The 21,542-nt window shown below is 47.3% G+C and overlaps 1 protein-coding gene across 4 annotated transcripts in view; it reads right to left on the reverse strand.

Moving 5' to 3' along the window:
- Positions 1-12,394: 12,394 nt before the first annotated feature.
- Positions 12,395-21,542, reverse strand: part of NTRK3 (neurotrophic receptor tyrosine kinase 3) — a 224,353-nt gene continuing 215,205 nt past the window's right edge. For 3 of the 4 annotated variants that reach the window (XM_009635072.2, XM_009635071.2, XM_009635068.2), the window contains 2 exons: positions 15,545-15,703; positions 12,395-12,580 (listed from right to left, as the gene is read on the reverse strand). In XM_009635072.2, coding sequence (XP_009633367.1) covers positions 12,395-12,580; positions 15,545-15,703 — 345 coding nt within the window. Of the gene's footprint in view, positions 12,581-15,544; positions 15,704-16,804; positions 16,825-21,542 lie in introns of all 4 variants that reach the window. The other variant, XM_009635069.2, reaches the window with a different exon arrangement.

Genomic DNA, 21,542 nt, shown 5'->3' on the forward strand with positions numbered 1-21,542 from the left:
TTTATTTATTTATTTATTTATTTTTATTCTGTTTTAAGCCTATCTATACGAAGCTCTCATGCAAGAAATTGCCTCCCAGTTTAGCTGAAAATTTAAAGGGCACTTCTGAGAAAAAAAAAAAAAGGCAATTCTCCTTCACGCAGGGAATTGGCTGGGTGTGGGCACTGAGCAGAGGGAGTGAAGGGAACTAAAACAGTCTAGCCTGCTTGTACTGAAACCAGAGCCACCAGAGATCAGAATAAATGCAGTGAAAATTACTGGTTTTGTAAGGGTTTGAAGCAGAGAAGGCGGGCCTGGGAGAAGCCCAGCAAGGCTGAAGGTTTGGAGAAACCTTCAGGACCCATTTAGATGAGCACACATCATTTGGTAGTAACTGCTTCCTCACATCCATAGTTCTTCCCTGACTAGGGCTCTCTTCTGCTTTGCCACAGCTCACATCTGACTTTTGCTCATGATCGCTGACCCCTCACTGGGAATTAAGTCCTTGCCCATTTCCTTGCTCTCCCTGCATCCCAGTAGGCTTCCTTGCTCCTTTCCCTTAGCACCATTTGCTCTCCGAGCTCCTTATTAAATCATCTTTGCCATCTCCTGCAAGCTCATCCTTTCTGACTTCCAGATGGCCCCAGGCATCACAAATCTGGCATCGATTCCTCCTTTTCTGTATTGCCACTTGCAAGTTTTGAGGTCCTGTGTCTCAGGCACTTCCCAGTCCTCACTGTCTCTGAGCCCCGGTCCAAATGTCCCATAGCAGTAACTGCCAATCACAGCTGGGGAGTACATGGGAATTGGGATACAGAGGAAACTGCTTTTAGGAAGCAGTGGGGGGGTGGGATAGCCCAACTTTCTGGCCCACTTTTCTGGCTTTTCTTCCTTGCTCTAAGTTTTTCAGGGGTGGAATGGGCCTGCATGCTCCTGCCCAATAGCTTCTTACCATGATTTTGAGGTTCAGGAGATGTTCAGTTCTAATTTGAGGGTATATCCTCCTCAGTGTGATCCATAAAAACAAGTGGGATGAAGTCCCAAGTATGTAGGCTGAGCAAGCTGGATACTGAAGTAGCTGCCTTTTTTTGTATGTGAGGTATGACTACTTCTCCATTGGGAGCCTTGCCTGTTGGTGCCTGCTTTTCCTGCATGGTTCTTCATCTTTGGCTGACTTTTCTGATGACTCTCCATTACACATAATGTGGCTTTTTTATGGATTGACATCAAAACAACTTTCAGGGACCACACGGTCATTTACAAGCCCCTTACTTTGAATTTTTCAAGATATTTGTCTGTTTACCCTTTACCAACTGTAAATTTAGTTGATGGCCAAAGCTGAATCACATGATGCTGCCAATAAAATAAATAGTCTGTTTCTAAAGAGCTAGCAGTATAGTATCTCTCCATTTGTCAAATTGTCCCAATAGACGAGATGATAGGAACCTTTCACAGACCAAATTAGAGACAGAGCCTTCATAGACGGAACACCAATGCAGGAAGAAGGGGGCAGAGAGTTTGATTCTGGAGGAAAAATTGTTCTCTCCCACATTGGATGGATTGGTTTGTGTTCTAAACCCTCCCACCTCCATTGCTTGAAAACAAGATACCGGCTAATGATTTCACACTAATAAAAAGGGTGGGAGAAAAGAATGAAGGATGAGACAGCCGTGCCCTGACCGGTGCAGGCATGAGGTCCCCTCTTCCTTCAAAAGCAGAGTTCTTTCCCCAAAAGTGGAGTTCTTTCCCCAAAAGTGAGTTCTTTCCCCAAACCTTCCCCAAAAGCAGAGTTCTTTGCCCAAAAGCGAGATTCTTTGCCCAAAAGCGAGGTTCTTTCCCCAAAAGTGAGTTCTTTCCCCAAACGCGGAGCTCCTTCAGAGCGGCTCCGAGGGCGCGGGGCGGCGGCGCTGTCCGCGGTGCTGATCCGCAGGGGCGCGGCTCCCGACGTCTGTCGGACCGCTAACATCTCCGGCTTACTTGGGGCTTTTTTATTATTATTCTCGGTGACGGAACTAGTTTATCCTCATTGTGAGCACTACTTGCACCAAATAGGAGTATGAAAAAGAAAGAAGAAGGGGCGCACCGGACACTTGCTACTGAAAAAGTGCTGGGCCACAAAGCTGTTGTATCATCCAGCAGGATCTGGTCTCTCTCTTCCTCTCCCAAATCTGCCTCTTAACCTTAATTTCAGTTTTCAAGAAAGCCATAAGCCAGGATCTGTTCTGTATTAGCAGAAGAAGGAGACAAAGGAAATGAAAAGTGAGAGGAGGTTTGTAGGATGGAGAGCCACTCCTGTCCTGATGGCTAACGTTGCCAGGGTGAATATTCTGAGACTTCTCTCATGTACAGCAGTGGATTTTCTTGTATTATAAACCAACCAATGTCTTCTCTGATATAATGTTGTTTTTTTCTTGTAACATTTCTCTTCCTCTCTCCTGCTGTTCTGTTCCTAACATCATAGTGATCTTCGGTGCCTTTCAGTATCCACAGCCTTTACTGACTTCAGACAAAGTTGTGGGTGTTCAGCCCCTTCAAGGTTTATCCTGGTGTTGCACAAGAAGGTTTAGTTTCACAGGAACAACAATTCAGTCCCTTGCTGATTATTTCTATTGTCTCAATCTCGCTACATAAGAATGAGGCTGGACTCGAACAGATCACAGCCGGAATCAATCCCAACCATCTCTCCAGCAATCAGAACAACCTGCTGGGAGCTGAGTAACAGCTGAATTCTTGGTGAGAGAAATTACAGGCATAAAAACAAAATCAAATAGACTTCTTGTGCTCATTCAACATTTCAAGGCATATTTATAGGTACTGCTCCATGGTGTCTTAAATATCTGAGTTTAAAAAGAAACTGGATTACTCCTGTTGGGGAAAATAATTTTTCTGTTCTGCCACTTTCACTATCTTTTCCCCCGATAAAAAAGGGGGAGAAAGACACTGAATTACACACTGATTCAGCCCCCACCATCTCTTCTTTGGGCTGTTTGGATACCCCTGAGGTGGATCTGTGATGATAAGGAGATCTGAAGGTCATTCCTCAGGACTGGAGTAGGAACAGGATAGCTGGGTAGGAAGCTTCTCCTGAAAAGCTGTGGGGTTCTCGCTGGGAAGGGCCTAGTAGGTGAACAGATGACCTTGCAGTCCAGGTCCTAGCTGAGTACCTTCCTTAGACTGCTCCATTGTATCCTTCTTCCACTGCTCCCAAGTCTTGCTGTCACTGGAAGGAAAAGCTGAAAAGAAATCTTATCACTGATGAAAATCCCTACATAAGGGAGATAATTGCACCCTATTTTTTCACTTTTACTTTCAAGAAGACAGAAGACTTGGGAAGAGAATTTCTTAGACTTTAAGATTTTAAGAAGGACAATATTCTTCCAAAAGGTTCACGGGAAAATTGAACAATGGATTGGCATTTGTTATAGAGAGGCGAGGCAGAAAGCATATGGCTGCCAAGGCCAGTGCTCTTTAATGGTCTGGGAGAAAAAAAGCACTGAGCAGTGGGTAGTATTTTCCTTGGGAACAGTAGTCAGTGTGCCTTGGGTGGGGAGGAGTGCAGGAACCAAGCTAAATCAGCACATTTGCCATTGGTCCAGGACTGGAAGGAGCTAAAATACCTCTGTTGCACGCCTGAGGCTCAAGTGCTGTGTAATCTCTGTAGCATAGACATCTAGGAACCATTGTGGACAGCAGATGGCTGCTGAATGGTGAAAGCAGATGACTTGAGATTCTGGGCAGTGCAAAACCAGAAGACCTCAAAACCTGATCACAACAGTCAGTTCTTGAGATTAAATCAAACCAGCCGCCTGAGCAGAAGGGTCACACAGCATTGCACAAAACCAACATACTACCAGACATGGTATGTGTTTCCTGAAATATGGTTGGCTGAATAAATACACTTACAGAGAACTCTTTGTAAAGCAATAGCAGAATGAGTAACAGTGCATCGCTACCATGGGAAATAAAAAGAAAAGTAACCCAACTGCAATTCAGCCAGAATCATTCCAAACCCCAGAGGTTGGCCTCTTTTTTTTTTTCTTTAATGTGTCTGACATTTTATGGCATCAATAATGCAAACAAAGAGGAAATCATATTTGCAGAACACTAATGCACGGATGTCTAAAGCGAAATACAATACTGATTACTTTTTAAATGAAGCCACCAGGTTTTGATGTGCTGTGGTGGTTAAATTGGTCCATCAAATTCCTTCCAAAGCAAATTCCAGCCCAAAGCAACAGTTTGACCTTCTCTATAACCTCGGGTAGCATTTTGAGCTGTATTCTGGTTGGGGATAGTAAATGTTAGTTTGAAGCAATCTTCCTCGTGGTCTTGATTACAGAAATGCCAGGGGCACACAACTCCATCTGAAGATGAGGGGGAACTGCAGGCATGTCCCCTCTTCATAGACTAGCCAAAACTTTTGACAAATGTAACAGTAACCCTCCTACAAAGAGCTGTGGATGAGAGGATGGATGGGCCCTGAAAGAGATTTCTAGAAGTACTATTCAGAGTTTGCCCTTGCGGTTAGAAGCTAATCTGTTCGGCACCTGATAGCTTGTCTCTTGCCTAGAACCTCCTGCAGATGATTGTAGAACAATGAGTAGGAAAATAAATGTATGAATAAGAAGGTGTGGCAAAAACACACAAACAAAAAAACCTTACCTTCCTCTTCCATTTTTTGGATGCTAGTGGTTTTTTCACAAAGTGCATCTCAGAGATGCATCTTGAGAACCACAGACGGGATTGTCTCTACCCACACAAGAGTGAAGAAGCTGTTGTGCCCCTTCCTGGGAAATCTTGCTGCTCGACCTACTCTTACAGCAAAAGACAAAAGGGCATGGGGTCTGGCCTATGCTTCCAACTTACCAGGGGGAGCATTCAATTCAGGAGTCAAGAGACTTCTTTTGCAATGTCTTCTGACTGGCACAGAATGAACTGTGTGAACTGCTTTAATTCATGCAGTTTTGGTTTGGCAGACAGAGTTAATAGTGTGCTGTGGGCTGGTGGGTAGGGTTGGATGCTGTCGTCTCACATCAGCTGGGAGTTTGTCTGCCATTTAGTCCTGGATCACGTCTGATCAGAGCATTGTGTGTGGGGATTGTGTGTGTTGGAGTTAATCAGTGCAAGCAGCTAATTGCCACTGGTTAACTAGTGCCTTTTAATTAGGACTGTGTTGCTGGGTGGATACGTGAAGGGAACTGTTTGTCACTGGCAAAAAATGTCAGCCTAGTGATATAAACCTCTTTGGGGAATTAAAAAAAAGAAAAACCAGGCTGGAGCTACTGTCACTTTAGCATGGTAGAAAATCAGTTTCAGCAGAACTGGCCTGGATGAGGTTAGAGTCACACTCTGCTGGGGTCAAAAATGATAGCAGCTGCTCCCCGACCCTTTCTCCTGTGCAGAAGGGTGGGACACTACGGGCTTCAGCTGGGATTTACAGGAGATACCCCACATGCATTACAATGAGCTTTGCTGTAAAATTCACTGCACAGAGGTTAATCTAGATGTCAACACTGCCTGACAGCAGTGAAATTACTCCGGGGCAGTGCTCCTTCTGAAGTCTTAATATAACAGTCAATTCCATCCTGCCTGCAGGAAATGAAAGTTTTCTGCTTTGTGTGCGGAATCATTCGGCGCCAATTTTCTCACTGTTTGAAGTCCAAACTGTTTGTGGTCTTGGGATTCACCTCACATTAAGACTCTCGCTTCATTTAAAAACTCTGCTAGTCAAGTCCTGAGAACTGCAAGGACAGGAGCTGCGCAGGGAGAAAAAGAAGAGGGCAGGGGGGAGAAATTGTCTCTCACCTACTACATCGAAATCAAACAGCTTCGCTGGCTCTCTGTGCTCTGAAAAGGGAGTGAATGCAGAAACTCAGCTATCTGAGTATCAAGGAGCAAAGATAGGGGAGGTTGGAAGCCAGCAGAGAGAGAGAGAAAGCGTGCTAGAAGACATTCGGGCCTCCTAGAGCTATGATTTCTTTAGAGGTATTTCAGTCCTTCCCTGCTGGGACCTTGTCCTAAGAAGCCAGTAGTTCAGCAGTTAAGCACTCCTTCAGAACAACTGCTCAAGTTTTCAGGTGTAGGATCAGTTGCTTGTGCCAGGCGGGAGGTCAGCTCCCATAGAGGACTCCTGACGGTGTGAGGAAGCAACGGTTATATTTGTTGGGCCTCCTTTCCCCTTGGAGAGATGCCAAAATTGTGGGAGGAGGGACCAATGGTCATTCCTTTAGTCTGAAAAGCCCTGTCAGATTGGGTCTGTGAGAAATTCAAGCCATTGAGATGAAACCAACCTATCAGCTCACTTAGCTCAGCCCCTGAAGAAAACTGTAAGATTGTGTCCTTTCTCTTCGGCCTCTTATTTCTTTCCTTGGTTGATATTTTCAAAGCTGCAAGCAACGGGACTCCTGTCACTTCTCTCAGGGAGCCGTCTCATGGCTCACTGGTGAAAAGGAATAAGGAATAGGAAAGGAATAAGAGGCACGGGAGAGACAGAATGGTCCTCCATTCCTCTTGGAGCAGCGACTGACGTCTCTGCCTGTGTCATTTATGACACTGCCAGCCAGAACGGATGTTTTGAAAACACCTACTTTCTCCAAGCTTGAAACACAATATCCCTGCTTACAGGCAGAGTGGCAAGGGGAAAAGATTTTTTAGGACTTAGCAGCTACTTAAAGAAACATTAAATGCACACTGATGTAAGAGTCACCTGGGTTGGGGGTGGGGAAGGCACCTTAGAGTTAAGCAAGTTTGTCCACTCCTGGAAAGCAGTGCCGAGAAGGGAATTTTCTCTTTTTCTGGTTTTGGTATTCATTTGGAGATAGCACTGTTGTGCCAAGGCTCCATGACCCTACCATCTGTCAGAAAGCCTCTACATCTGAATGGAGAATAAGTGTTTTGGGTTGTGTCAAAGCATGCCTGTGCCTGCTAAGTCTCATAGCAGGGGAGCCCTGTTGATGCCCATAGCCTTCCAGCTGTCAGAGGAGCCACTAAGCATGGTATCACAGCCAGGATACCATTTATTCAGCTTGCTTATCCTCACCATTGCCTCACGAGCATAGAATGCACCTACAGCTGTTACAAAAACATGGGATGTGAGCCATGGCTGTAGTGGTTCACCTGATTCCTGGCCAGATCAGGAAGCAAAGATGGACATACGATGCGCTAGAAATTCAACTGCTTGCATTGCCTTTTCATTAACCATTGGGAGTCACAGTTGGGCAAAGGATGGAGACACTCCCTGGGGGGAGGAGGGAGAAATGAGAAAGATTTAACAAAACTTCTTAAGATGACATTGCTGAACAAAATACTGTCTCCAGACAGACTGGCACATGAATGCCTGCTGATCAAGTGTTCAAAACTGCTTCTGGTTTCGTGGGTTTGCGGTGACCCAGGTCTGCATTCTTCAACCCATACCATGAGCTCAGGGAAACTCATGCATTTGAGTTCTGGGAAATAGGAGCCTTTCACATGAAAGGAAACAGCTCATGTAGTATTATACTTCTGTCTGTGGCCCTGAAAAAACATAACTTTTTCAGGCCTTCTTTTCGTTGTATTTTCTTATAGAAAAAAAAAATCACAAAAAAGCACAAACCCTAGCGATTTTATTTTCTGCCTGGATAAATGGTCCCTTGCTTTTATTGGTTCCTGTCTCCTTTTTAAACCAGTATTTGCCCAGCGTTATAGCTAACTTTTCCTGGAGCTCTAGTATGTTGCTATTTACTTTCAGTTTTTTGCTTGTATCCACTGTGCTACTTAAAATTCTACACCACACTCCCCAAACCAGTCTAGATTTCCCAACCCAAGATACTTACTTGCCTTCTAAAACCAGCCTTTCCTTTTCCTTGGCTTTTTTATTTCCCCACATATTTTCTCACCTTGTTCCACCCACTCCTGGGGACAAGCAGACAGCTCAAAGCTAACGATATCTCTCAAGCAAGCAGCCTCTCTAAAGGCATTCCAGATTTTTCACGTTTGTCTGTGCAGCACATGTTCCTGGAGTCACCTGTCTGCAATTCAACACCCTGTGGACCCAAGGACCACCCCGAAATGAGGCAGCCCAGGCTCTTTTTACCCTCAAAATACATGCATTGAGGGACACTTAAAAAGACCAGATGGGCGAGCTTTGTGGGAGACGGGGTGGACTTTCAGTCTGGCAGATCATTACGTGTCTTACTTTAGCTACATTTCAGCTTTAATCTTGCAACCTGACAGGCTGGAGTGGAAGGAAAAGTAATGGGTGGGGAAGACAAGACAGGTCACTGATGAACTCCTAAGGCTGGAGCCACATTTACTGCCCACAGTTTGAAGCCCTGGCATGCGATTGCCATCTGTACCATGCACCAAAATAGTACCTTCATCTCCAAGAAAGCATAATTTCAGTGACACCCTTGCATGACCGAGTTGGTGCTAACAATTATTTTTAGGGAGCAGGATGCAGGTGGGACAAGGAAGACCCCATGGCCCCTTCTCAGCGGCACTCAGACCAGCGTTCCTCCCAGCTCCCTTTCACCAGCCCCTTGAGAAAACTGCAGGTGGAAGAGGCTGGGTGGTGAGAACGTCTGCCTGGGCCTGCTGGGGATTAGGCCTGGTTTGCCCCAGAGCTGGGCGAGACCTGTCGGTGTTCCCAGGCAGCAGGGATAAATCTCTCCTCTTAGTAGAGGCAGGGCAATGATAAGTATCTCTCCTGGAAATGGAGAAGGAACATGAACTCATTTCTCTTTGCCTCCAAACGGTCCCCACACTCAGATTTATGGCACTCGGTGAGGTTTTCCCCACAACTCACTCTTCCTCCTCCCCTCGCATGCAACGGGGTGGTGGCAGGGCCACCCCAGAGCCCCTTCTTCCTACAGGGAAGAGTACCATCATCCGGGCTGATGGCAGTTCCGCTTCTGGTCCAGGAAAGGTGCTTCTGGAAATGAGGTCTCAGGATGTTCACCAGGAACTCAGCACAGCTGCTTTAGCTCTTCCTCTCCAAAATTGTCATACCAAAAAGGGATGTAGCAGTTTCCACCATCTCTTCAAACACAAAACAACCTCCTCCTCCCCCCCCAACAAGCCCCCATCCAGCATGAACAAGCCAAGGGGCATAAAGCAGCAGCCGCAGCCGGAGAGACGTCACGCTGCAGAACGGCAGCTTATCCTGCTCTTCTGAGCAATTGTTCACAATTAACTTTGACAAAAGGACCTTTTTTGGAGGCAGTCACTGCTTTTGGTGTGGCTAACAGTAAAGCAGTCAGACAGCCTGAACCTTCGTATCAGCCACTTCACGTCTTCTGGGGACCCATCTCCTTGCCTCTCACAGACCACTTATTCCTAACCACACGGCACCAAGGCTCGGTGTCATGCTCAGCTCCTGAGCTTGCCTCACTGTCGTGACCATATGAAGGTGGCAAAAGGGACAGGGTGGTGGTGCTGGGGAGGAGGGGAAGGAGGAAAGAAAGCAGGAAAGGAGGATGTAGCTGCTGTGCAGAATGGTGACAGGGGAATCTTACCGAATGTGGGAACACAGTGTCTGTAAGGTGATTTGATAATGTAAAGGCCTGTGACATTGGCCAAAAGGCAAATGAGAGCATGAGAGAGGGGTCTACAAAATGGTGGCTTTGCACAATCTGGCACGGTGCCTGGGAGCCACAAGAGCAAGAAGCCATTTGGGGTAACACACAAGCAGTCCCAGGGAAGGGTTTTCTTTTGGAGATGCTGGGCCCTTAACAGCCATCACTTGTTCTCCCCGTGTACAGAATCTCCAGTCCTCTCAGACAAAGCAGCCTGCATACAAAGGGAGCCAGGCCAGGGTTAGCAATCCTTCAGCCAATCTTTCCCACTTCCAAAGGTGGACCTAAATAGGCAGGCGAGGAAAACTAGATGTCCTCTCCCAAAGGAGCAAGATCCTGCTATTGAGGGGTGGCATGGTACACTGTTCCTGTGTGCAGACTCCTGGCGCCGGTCCGCACCCTTGTCCCTGGCCATGCCATCTTTGGTGTCGATGCTGCTGATGTTCAGCGGCAGTCCATCCAGCCTCCATTGGCACGAGCCTGTCCTACTAGCCCAGGTCTCTCTAACACACAGAGGAAGCTTGCATCCTTACTCCCACATGGTTGCTGCCACCCATCGTCTCCCACCCCAAGCTTGCACTGCTTTTCACACAAGCACAGAATAAATCCACAGCCACTGCTGCCACCACAGACCTCCTTGGTAGCAGTGTCCCCTGCCTCTGTCTGAAACCATAAGCCAGGTCATGCCAGAGCTTTGGGTGGGAGGTAGAGATTGGCAAGAGACAAGGGGGATGATGAGGAGAGGATTGAAGACCTTCCCCTTTCAGTAGCTGGCCATGACCATGTCTGTCAGAGTCCCCCATCTCCCCTTGCATTCTGGCCATGAATATACGCTGGCCATGGGGAAGGAGCCAAGATCCCTTCTCCATCTCCTCTTCCCCCACCTGCATTCCCTTCCAGACAAGCACCACATCTGAGCAGGCTATTTTTGTGCTGGCGGTCGTTGCCTTCTCAAAATTGCCTTGACAAAGCCTGTGGTGCCTGCTCCCTGCCTCCTGAGAGCAGCTGCCAAACTGAGGTTCCCCCCTCATCCTCGATTAGCCACAGGAAAAAACCCAACCCAGAAAGGTTTTATATTGTCAGCCCAGTCTGGATGGACGGGATTCAGCGTCTGACTCAGCCTTTCCCCGGGGTGGGATTATTTCCTGCTGGAGGGTGATGGGCTACAGGGAGGATGCTTCTGCCTCTCCCTCACTGTCCCCACCACCCCCTGTGGCTGCCTGGCAGGCCTTTATCCTCATTGAGATGCAAGGCTGGCTGCTGCGGCCATCCGCTGAGCCGTCTGCTCCTGAAGGCACCTTCCCCTCCTTCCCCCCCTTCTCCCGGGGCTGCCTGTGGAGCTATTCTTCAGCCTCTGCATTTCACAACAGCTCAAAGGCAGATGCATCAATCCTTTCAGGGGATGGGGACGTGAGGAGAATGGCAAGGGGGCTGCAGGCAGGTGTTGGTAGGTTCCCAGCCATCTCGCAAGCCTTGTCCCCCTCCCTGTCCCCCGCTGGCTTGTGCCTGAGGCTTGGACCGAGGCATTGGGCAGGGATGGGGAAGGAAAGAGGATGGGGAGGAAGAGCGCTGGGATGTGCTGGCCCCATAGGCATGCCCAGCCAGGATGCAGGCACCCTCCCAGTTGTCTGCACACTGCAGCCTTCCCCCTGTGAGGGGACCAGGGATCCAACGCTGTCTGCTGAAGGTTTACACCAGGGACCAATCCGGCCCTGGTGCAGACAGCTGAGGGAGGGGGAAGAACTCCATGGCCGTTAGCAAACGTGAAGGGTGGGGAGAAAAAGGAGGGGTGGGGATGGTGGGGTTGTTCTTCCCAAAGTCACTGCCTGCACCCAAAAAAAAAATTCCTGTCTTGCACGCTGAAATGGGTTGGGGATGATTCAGGGCCGGGTCTCCAGGACCCCCCCTTGACTCCCTCGTGCAGCCGCTTCGGTCCCGCTGCTCTCCCAGCCCTGGCAGCAGCCGGCGTGGGGCAGGAGGGAGGTCTGGGTCTGGCCGGCTCGCCGTCTGTGGGAGGGCGGCTGGTTCCCGGTGTGTGTTTTACCCGTAGGTGCCACAATCCTTTGACTGTGTGTTTGAAAGCCTTGAGTCTATACATTTAAGAATCAGCAAATTAGAAAAATTGTCCTGAAATGTTGGAAGGAGGAAAAAGGCAGGAAGGCAGAGAGGGATGGGGGAGGACTTAAAAGGGAGGGAGGGAAAGGATTGGTAAAAGAGAGTTCATCCAGGGGCACTGCCCTGGCTTTGCGCCCATCACCTGTGGGCTGGGAAGGAGGGAGGGAGGTAAGGACGAAAAGGGAGGACTGATTTCAAACATTCAGTGCATATCATACAACCAGGGCAAGGCTTTTCTTCCTGGGGCTCTTACCCAGGATGGCATCGCTGCTGGAGCCAGTCTAGAGCCCTGCCCAGCAGCCCGAACCATACTCACAGCAGGATTACAATTCACTACGTCATTGCTCGGGGGAAAGATACCTTCTCCTTTCTTTCTTTTTTTTCTTTTTTTTTTAATTATATATATATTTTTAAGTACTTTTTTCTCCCTTTTTTTTGTTCCTTTTTTTTTTTTTAAAGTCTTATAATTTTCTGTAACAGCAGCTTCTTTCATTATTGGTGTGGAAGTTTATATATAGAGAGAGATCTATAAATATATATAAGCCAAACTGCCTTACAGGTTTTTGTTTTGTGGGATTTTTGTTGGTTTGCTTTTTGTTTTGTTTTTTTTTTTCAGTGTTGTATGTGTAGCAGGCACTTGAGTTTATATGAAGATGTTTGCTTGGGAGCTGAGGGGCAAAGGACTTGGGAGGGGGTGAGGGAAGGAAAGACGGAAGGAAGGAGCGGGGACTTCTGATAAGTGGCCACTGCTAGCCAAGGATGTCCAGGTAGATTGGTGTGGCCTTGCCCAGAGCATGAAGGATCTTGTAGATCTCCTTGATGTTGAGCCGTTGTTGAGGTTCTCTCTGCCAGCAGCCCAACATGATGTCGTAAACCTCCTTGGGGCAGACTCGAGGCCTTTCCAAAACCCGGCCTTGGGTAATGCACTCAATAACCTGAAAGAAAGAAAGAAAAGAGACATTGAACACCAGTCGGGCAGTTCCTGGAGGATGTCCTGTCCCAGCTACTTCTTGGCTGAAGTGGTACCATTTAGTGAATGGGAGCGCTGAAAAGCCAAGATCCTCAGTGCTCACCTGTTTGTGTGTTGTGAATGATGATTTTACAGTGAAAAATTTGCCTTCAGCTGCAGTCCTGCAGTTCCCCAAAATCTTCCCCATTTGACACCTACCTACCGCAATGCACTCTCCAAATGGGAGGTCACAAGCAAATGAAATGAAGTTTTAATTTATGATGTCAGTTTTTCCTGCTAATTGAGGAAGGGAAAAAAGCCTTAAAATCCCCAAACTAAAGTAATATTTTGCACAGCTGAAATGATATTTTTCTTCCCTGAAAATGAAGAGTTCTTTCCATTGCAAAGCCCAGGAGAGTTCTACAAGGGAGAGTTCAGAGCATCTTTTCCTACCTCCATCTCCAAAGGCGGCTTTGCCTCATTTCATAGAAAAGCAGCTGAAAGAATGAAATTTCATCTCAAATCACATCTGTGATGGAGAAAAAAAAAAAAATTGCAGTGCAAAAAACTCTGTTCCGGGTCAGGTCGGTGCTGCTAATGAGAGAAATGTGAGCTCTCAGATAGCATTAAAGTCTCTTCAGAGGGATGCCATTGGAAAGGACTCCCCTAAGTGTCTGTTTGTGTTTTGTTCACCAGAGGAATGGATGCAAAGGGAAGGGAGGTATGATTTGTCAGAGAGCTGCTGTTACTGTCTGGCCTCCTTGGTTGGAGTTGATGAGTCCCAGCATCGCAGTGTACAAGTGACCTGCCACGCTCTGCAGATAAACACAGCTCCCCAGCAGTGTGTTGAGGGAAGCCACCCAGCAAGGGGTGTTTGGAATTTATCATTTATGAATAGTAATGGGCCTGCCACACAGCTCAACAGATACTTATCGCTTTGCTGTTTGCGTATAAATACAGAGGGGAGAGATTAGGACCTGCTGAAAGCGGGGCAAGGAAGCCACAGCATGCAGAGAAGCCCGCATTGCCATAAAGCTGCTGGCAGCGGTGACTTGTGGGAGGAGGTGAGTTATGGTTTCTGACAGGACATCCTGGACATGCACAGGCACCCTGTGGTGGGCCCTTTCTCTCCAGGGTAAAGAAAGGCCTTAGACATAAGTTAATGGACTGACTGAGGCTTTCAGATGAGGTGGTGCCCTGCCTCATTCCTCTGCTTAGGCAAGGTCTCTTCCAGTCTTGAAAAAGCCTGCTAAAAATGCTCTGGGAGTATGAGGCCATGCAGATGCCACAGGAGGGAGTGGGCATACCAGGCTTGTTAATGTCCACAGCTGGCAACAGCGATGCTCAGCCAGCGTGGTGATTGCTCATGGTCCCATCCTGGCAGCCTGGAGCTTGGCACAGGCTCAGTTAATCTGCGTCTCCAGGCCTCTGTGGCCGGGCTGCCGCTGAGACTTGCTCCGCCACCTCATCCTCCGGGAGTTGGTGGAAGTGTCAGTCCTCCGTAACCACCCAGGTTCTGCCCACCTCTCCACAAATTGTGAAAAAAAGAGCCAGATGAGAGTTAACGTGGCTCCCTCCCACCAGGATGGTGTGGTCTGGGATGAGAGTCCTCAGCTCTCGGAAAGAAGGGGATACAGCAATAGGAAAGGAAAAGAAGGGGATGCTGCAATGGGAAAGGAAAGGAAACATTTTTTCCATGGATGATGGATGATGTACAGCCAGTACAGCTGTATCTGTGCAGATTTTAACCAGCCCTCCTCCTTCAAGGTTAGGGGTGAACATTCTCAGTCCTGCTGCCCTGCAAAGGAAACCGAGGCAGAAAGCATGGGGATAGCTGAGCTGTCATATTCCAGCATGCCTATCCCCCATGTGCAAGCTACATGTGCTCATTTGTGTCTGTTTGTATTTACCCTCCCAGGGAAATGCAAGAGCAGCTCATTAAATAGCGTGACAAATAACTTCTGTCGCTGTCAATTCCATTGTTTGTGTCTCTAAAATGTTTGCGTGTGCTACTTTGGGATATACAGTCAGGCCCCATTGAGCACACGAATGGGCAAGTATTAGAGCTGTAAAGGAACACCTTGGATTTGCCATCTCTGCAACTCACTTAATTAAGGGATCTGTATCCAGAAAGCAGAAAATGCACATTTCTCATTACAAAAGGTGAAATTTCTGAAATCCATTAGATACACAGTGGGATAAAAATGTGCAAGGTTTCCACACACTGCTATGTCAATGCATCTTGTTCCTCTTCTGTAATACCCCCTGCTATTCTGAGCAAAACCCTTCCAATGCATTTCTGCTGATGTGCCTCAAACCTCAGCTGTGACACTCTGCTAATCCCAGCCAGCCTTCCCTCAACATTTTTACAGTACAGCCCTATACTGATGAGCTGCAAATTTTGCTATTTAAAAAAAATAACAAGGACGAACCATCTCCATGGGTGCCATCCTCCATGAACTGGGGCAAATCTTATAATAGATATCCTTATGGGAAAAAGCCCCACTGAAATGTGCCACCTGCTATATAACGGGCTTCAAACAATTTCTCATAAACTGAAGACTGCAGTAAGAGCCTCAGCTATCAAGTAAGGAGAAAGAGAGCAGAGGAAATGCAGGGCATGACAATAACTTAGATCCCAGCAGCAATTTGGGTATTCAGTAGTTCTGGCAGCACCCCGGGAGTTCATCAGGTGTGGCTGTTGTGAAGGTATGCCAGGAACTTGGAAGAGAGAGGTTGAGGATGAGCAAGTACATGGATTTGGCAGAGCCCTTTGACTCCTGCGTGCCTCAGCTCCCCCAGCTCTTGAATGCAGATAATGACCCTTCTCCCATGGTGAGGCCATGGGAGCGCCAAGGAGGGGGCCACCCACGTACAAACTGCAAGCAACCTGGAAAGGAGAGATGGTAAAAGCACAGTTGTCAGCTGAGGTGTCTCAGTACTGTTGTACCTCTGTGTTTGAGAGCTGAAACCAGGGCTGCTTCCCATACGTGAAGATCTCCCAGAGGATCACCCCGAAGCTCCAGACGTCACTCTCTGTTGTGAACTTCCTGTACATGATGCTCTCCGGAGGCATCCAGCGGATAGGCAGCATGGTGTGTCCTCCAACCTGGGTGAGGGCAAAGGCACAAGGAAATATGAGTGATGAGAGCCCTGAGGAAGGGGTCAGCCCTGATGCGATGTGGACAAAGTCAGGGCCTCCCTGTGAGCTACATCAACAAGGAGCTGTTCAAAAAAGCTGGGCTGGCTACTGCCTCCGTGACCACCCATGGGCTTACCCGCCAATCCCACTTGGTTAGCATGATGGATAGGGAGTGAACTGTATCAAGATAAATGATGTCCTCTCCTCCCAAAATGGGCTTGAAAAGAAATCAAGTGACAAAATGCCAAGCACATACTCCAGCCCTACAGTCTGATGAACCAGGAGGCAAGGCAAGAGATGGTGTTCAGCAAAGTATTGTGCTGAGTTTTGCAGGGCCTCAGCGCTCTGAGGCACCCCCCAGAAATACAGCGTGAGGTTTGTCCCTCTTCGGTAAGGTTTTCTAGAAGCCATGCGCAGGCATCTGCACATCACCTAATTGCACGAAAGATTTTGTGCTCGTAAAACTGTGCTACAGGCCTTTTCAAAGAGTGCTTTGAATATGTAAATGACTGCAGGACCACACTGCAAAAAGGCGGTCTGTTTGTAAAGAACACGCTTTTACAGGCAAGGATATGCCCAGCATTTCATGGAGGCAGGAAAGGCAGCCCCTTTGGAGAGTTTGGAAATGGAAGATCCCATGGGCAAAGTCCCATTGGGGTATGCCAAGCCAGGGAAGGGTACTTGTTCAGTCAGGGTCTACCCTTCTCTAGGGCACATGTACCCAGCAGGTATACGGCAGGTTTGCAGGATACATGGAAACAGTTTGAAAGCAGATGGATTTACCTTTGGATTCACTAGAGATTTCTAAACAAGCGCCTCTGAGCAGGACAAGTTTGTCTCTGTTCTGTCCTTCTACATAAGAAGCACCATCTGTGGGGAAATAGCTAATTGATAAAACCAGCCGGCACTGGAAGCGGTATGGCTGCAAGTCTCCAGCACTCATTTCTGCAGAGGGTAAAGTGTCTGAGGTTTTAGCAGTGATGTGCTTTTTTGGTACTGCTTGGAAGACTGCTTGTCTCATTATGGACACCAAAAAAGCAAGTGCTAATAACTTTGTAGCACTGCAACTAAATCAAACAGGCAGAAATCTCTCTGGTCCTACGACGGATCAGGGGAGAAGGTACCTGGTGTCTAGGTTTCCAGCATATGTATGCCTATTCAAAATAATGAGATCGTTGTGCTTGCTTGGATGAAAACGTTTCTTGCACAAATAAAAGCTCTCTTCCAAGCTCCCGGTTTTCCCAAGCTGCCACAGGTTTCTTTGCCTGACGAAAGCAGAACTCGTGTGGAGAAGGGTCAGTACAGAGACGCTTCAGTGCCTGGGAGCAGGAGGATGGTGCTGGGGAGGGGTGTTGGGCCAGGCTGTGAAACGGGCATGATGCTCAGCAGGCTTTCTGCACGGAGGGTGCGAGTCAAAATTCTCTGGGGTTTCACAGAATTTGGACCCGGGCTTGCACTGTTGTACTCAGAGGTCTGCAAACAAGCCCTTTTTCTAACTCTGAAACAGCCTCTTCCTACAAAAAAGAGAAATGATCTTAAAGGTCTCAGGAACACCTCTCTTCACTAAGTGCGGAGCTGCTCAGAACTGCGATGCGTGAAGATAAAAAGCTCATTGCAGCTCTGCACCTCCTATTTAGAAATGGCTTGGCTGGTGTGTTCTCAGCTTGCTGCTCTGAACTCCCGGGAATGTTCTCCCGTAATGGAAATAGAAATATGCTTTTCTTTGTTCCTTTGAACCCTGGCTGCAATTTTAGCTCTTTCCTGCATTCCCAGCTTTTACCAGTTGCTTTCCCTTGTTGTGAAGGGCTCTGAGGAAATGTTATCGACAGAACAGGACATACATCAAATTTGATTGTCGCAAAACCTGTGCTGTGCTAATGCTTATTTTGTTCTCCTTTAAGTAGCACTAACTCTTCAGTTTTCCAGCAATCTCAAAACAATCACTTATTACAAAGCTCTCTACATTTGCAATATCCTGAATCTGGCAGGATCGTTTGAGATTACAGGTAGTACAGTGTGTCAAGCACACTTTTGAACAGGTCTTACAGTAGAGCAGGCTCTATGAACCAGGTCCTCAGCTTGCTCAGACATTATTACAGCAGTTTTGCTTGAATGGGAGCACCCTCATTTACACCACTACACCGATCTGGACCTGCAAGCGGAACAGAGAAGCCAGTAGTCCCAGCCCAGTTCTAATAAGCTAAATTAAAATCAAGGTCTTTGCTCTCCTCTAGACACATTCTGGTGAAGAACTGCCAGTCCAGTGACATAGTCAATGGTTGTCCCAAGAATGTGATGACACACTTTTGGCTTAGCTCATATGGTAGAGCCCAGGGACCGCCAATGCATTCCTCTCAGCCCTGTATGTCAGACATATCTTTTACTAAAAATTACTCCATTAATAATTAATAATCAAACTAATTGGGGGGAAGGGGGGGGGAAATCCCAAGCAATGCCCAGAAATGTGTGGGTCCCAAAATATGGCTCAAATACGCTCATAGATAAGAAGGTATTCTTTGCAGAGGTATTCTTTGCATTTCAAACAATGATGTGCCACATTTCTGAGAGGAAATGTTAAGTCTCGCACTTACTGGCTAGCTATAAGCAGAACAGGCATCAATTAAACTGTACCATAAAACCACTCCAATGTCTAACTTAGCACATAAGGCTGACTACTACGTTTTAAAGCATCACCTTTGACTATTTCATGCTGCTCCCCTTGCAAACTGATTAGGATTAAAATTGCTATTTAACAGCTGAGAAAACAGATGCAGGAAGGCAGGGAAAGGCCCTGCTCTGAAGCTGTGTAGTAACTGAACACTAAGTAGAGTCTTCCTGGTCTGCAATCAGCCATACCCCGTTATTTGCTGATGTAGCAAAATTATTTAGAGCTGAGAAAGGAGGGATTGTGCTACTAAGACCATAGGAAGCAGAGTGTGGCCAGGGTGACAGAAATCCTTTGCATAACATGTAGTGGCTGTGATCTATGTTACGCCAGTGTAGACTTGCACATGATTCCGATGGCTGCATGCTTTTACAGCCATCATCAAAAGCTTAAAAGCAAAGTGATGCTATTAAATCAGGCTTAAAAAAAAAAAAAGGATGCTGATTTTTTTCTTTTGCAAAGCCAGTTTGCATGGCATGTCCTTGGCTCTGGGAAGAATCATTATTGTGTCTTTGGAGAGAAGCTGAAAGTTTGCTTCAGTCAAGCCCCTGTTTGCTCAGAGCTGGGCCTGGCAGGTTTCAGAAATAAGTGACCATGCAGGACAGAGGCTTGTCAGGAGTATGCTACTTCTGAGTCTTTTCTAAAGCAGTCATGACAGCTTCCCACCTCACCTTCCTCCATTCCCCCTGGGAGCCAGGGATGGAGGAACCCAGCCATCATGCAGGTTCCTCTTCTAACGGCCCCTAAGGGTGATATGTCCTCGAACAGTGACATTGCGATGTCTCCCCTGGCAACACTCCACAACCTGGAAGAGGGATTTGCTTTCAAGCAAATAAGGCAAGTAAATCCTCTTCTGTTCCTCCTTTTAAACCCTATGATGCTGCCAAGCTCACCCTTTCTCCTTGTTATTTTAATGCTTCATAGACCTGCAGACTGGCGTCTTTATCCCATTGCCATGGCTGTCTAGCTTTGCTTGACACTTTTAGCTCTCTTTCTCTCCCCAGATCAACTCTCCATGCCCACTCTGCTGGTTTTGGCTGGGATAGAGCTAATTTTCTTCATAGTAGCTAATATGAGACTACGTTCTGGATTTGTGCTGGAAACAGTGTCGATAGCACAGGGATGTTTTAGTTATTGCTGAGCAGTGCTTGCACAGAGTCAAGGGCTTTTCTGCTCCCCATACCGCCCTGCCAGCGAGCAGGCTAGGGTGAGCACAAAAAGCTGGGAGGAGACACAGCTGGAACAGCTGATCCCAACTGACCAAAGGGATATTCCATACCATATGAGGACACATTCAGCATATAAACTAGGGGGGGGGAAAGCTGGCCAGGGGGCTGCTGCTTGGGGACAGGCTGGGTATCGGTCGGTGGATGGTGAAAAATTGTTTTCATTTGCACCACTTGTCTTTAACGGGTTTTATTTCCCTCTATTTTTGTTATTTTTCTTTTCATTACTATTTTTTAATTTATTATTATTATTTTATTCTTTTATTTCAATTATTAAACCGATCTTATCTCAATCCACAAGTTTTCTCACTTTTACTCTTCCAATTCTCTCCCCATCCCACCGAGGGGGGGATGAGCAAGCAGCTGTGTGGTGCTTAGTTGCCAGCCGGGGCTAAACCATAACACCCCACTGACATGTTATTCCCGACGCTTTGCTCTTTCAGCTTGCAGTACTATCCTGGTAATAACTAGAGCAATCAGTGCATATCCTCTGAGCGGCCAAAGTTTCCTTCTTCTGTCTCCATTTCAAGATCACAGTATCACCCACTCATTTCTATCCCTTCCTAATGTGTACTCCCAAGTGCACGACCTGGTCTACAGCCACATGTTTCTGATACTCCAGGGCACCTGGCCTCTGCTCTGAAGCCTCATTACACATCTAAGCCTATAGACTTGCAAGATAACCAGCCACTCCCCTTGAGCAGCTTACTGCTGTATTAGATATGAACTTTGGGGAGCTGGGGGAGGTTCGTGAAAGGCCAGCATTAATGGCCATTAGGGAGAGAGATAATTACTTAATGCTAGTACAGCACTTTGACGAAGTAAAGCTATATAAGTGCTATGTACAAGTAGTATTATAAAGCTCAAGGTTTGTCTGCTACCAAGGAAAGCTGGTGTCTGGGGAAAAAAATTCTCCTTGTCCCAGCTTTCTGAATGACATCCAGATGATTAGGAAGGGAAAAGATGACGTGTTATCCCCAATGAGCTCGACAGTACAGCAGCAGGTAGTGGAGTGGCAGTGTTCAGTGAAGGCTGTGCAATATATCCACGGTTTAGGCCACTAACAGAGATACCATGGAAATTAAAACCAGAACAGGGCTAAAAAACCCTCATGAAGACTTTGGACTGGTGGGAACCAAGATCCTAACACGTTAAAGGCAGCTCTTGGTGGGCAGTCCTGTTTTCACCCTCCCGGCTCACATACTAGCTCCAGGGCTGTAGCCCAAAGTAGCATTCAGAGGGGAGCTACTGAGCCATCTCTTCCATTCTCATGGCTGAAAGTTGTTTCATGCATCTCAGCTAAGAATGGAATTTGGTCTCTGGCATACTGTAAGGCTGTGTTTTATTTTCCTTTTCGTGCAGTTCCCTTCCCAACTTTGAAATAAAATAAAAAATAAACCAGTGCTTTTGTTTTCCTTGGTCATTCGACATTTGCTTTCCAAGGTCATTCAACAGCTTTCTTCCTGTTCCTGGTATACTTCAGGGAGGCTCTGCTCCCGCGCCCGCCTTGGGACAGTCACAAGAACCACTGCAGGTGTCTTCGTGTGGTGCAGCATTATTTGAACTTCTCTTTTATGTGCAGGAAGCTGAGACACTTGAGTTTGTACAGAATCACGTAGCAGTGGTGGAGACCTTGGCACCATTTCTCTCCAGGAAAATCCACTCAACACTCAACCCACGTGACCCAGTGGTAAGACACACATTCTCCAATTGCTGTCTCTGTTCCTGCTGCTGTAGGTAGGGATGACCTGGATCTTCTTTAATTGCAGACCTGGCTGTCATCCCAGGCTGGGCTGCACCAGAACATATGTCCTTTAGACCTCAGCTCTAGGAGCTGGGTGATCCCTGGAAGATACTTAGCTCTGAACCTTTCCCCAGCAGCCAGATGTATGTCCCCATCAGGATGCATTAATTC

This window comes from Egretta garzetta, unplaced genomic scaffold, assembly GCF_000687185.1.
Source record: "Egretta garzetta isolate BGI_Z169 unplaced genomic scaffold, ASM68718v1 scaffold322, whole genome shotgun sequence".
Classification (NCBI taxonomy): domain Eukaryota; kingdom Metazoa; phylum Chordata; class Aves; order Pelecaniformes; family Ardeidae; genus Egretta; species Egretta garzetta.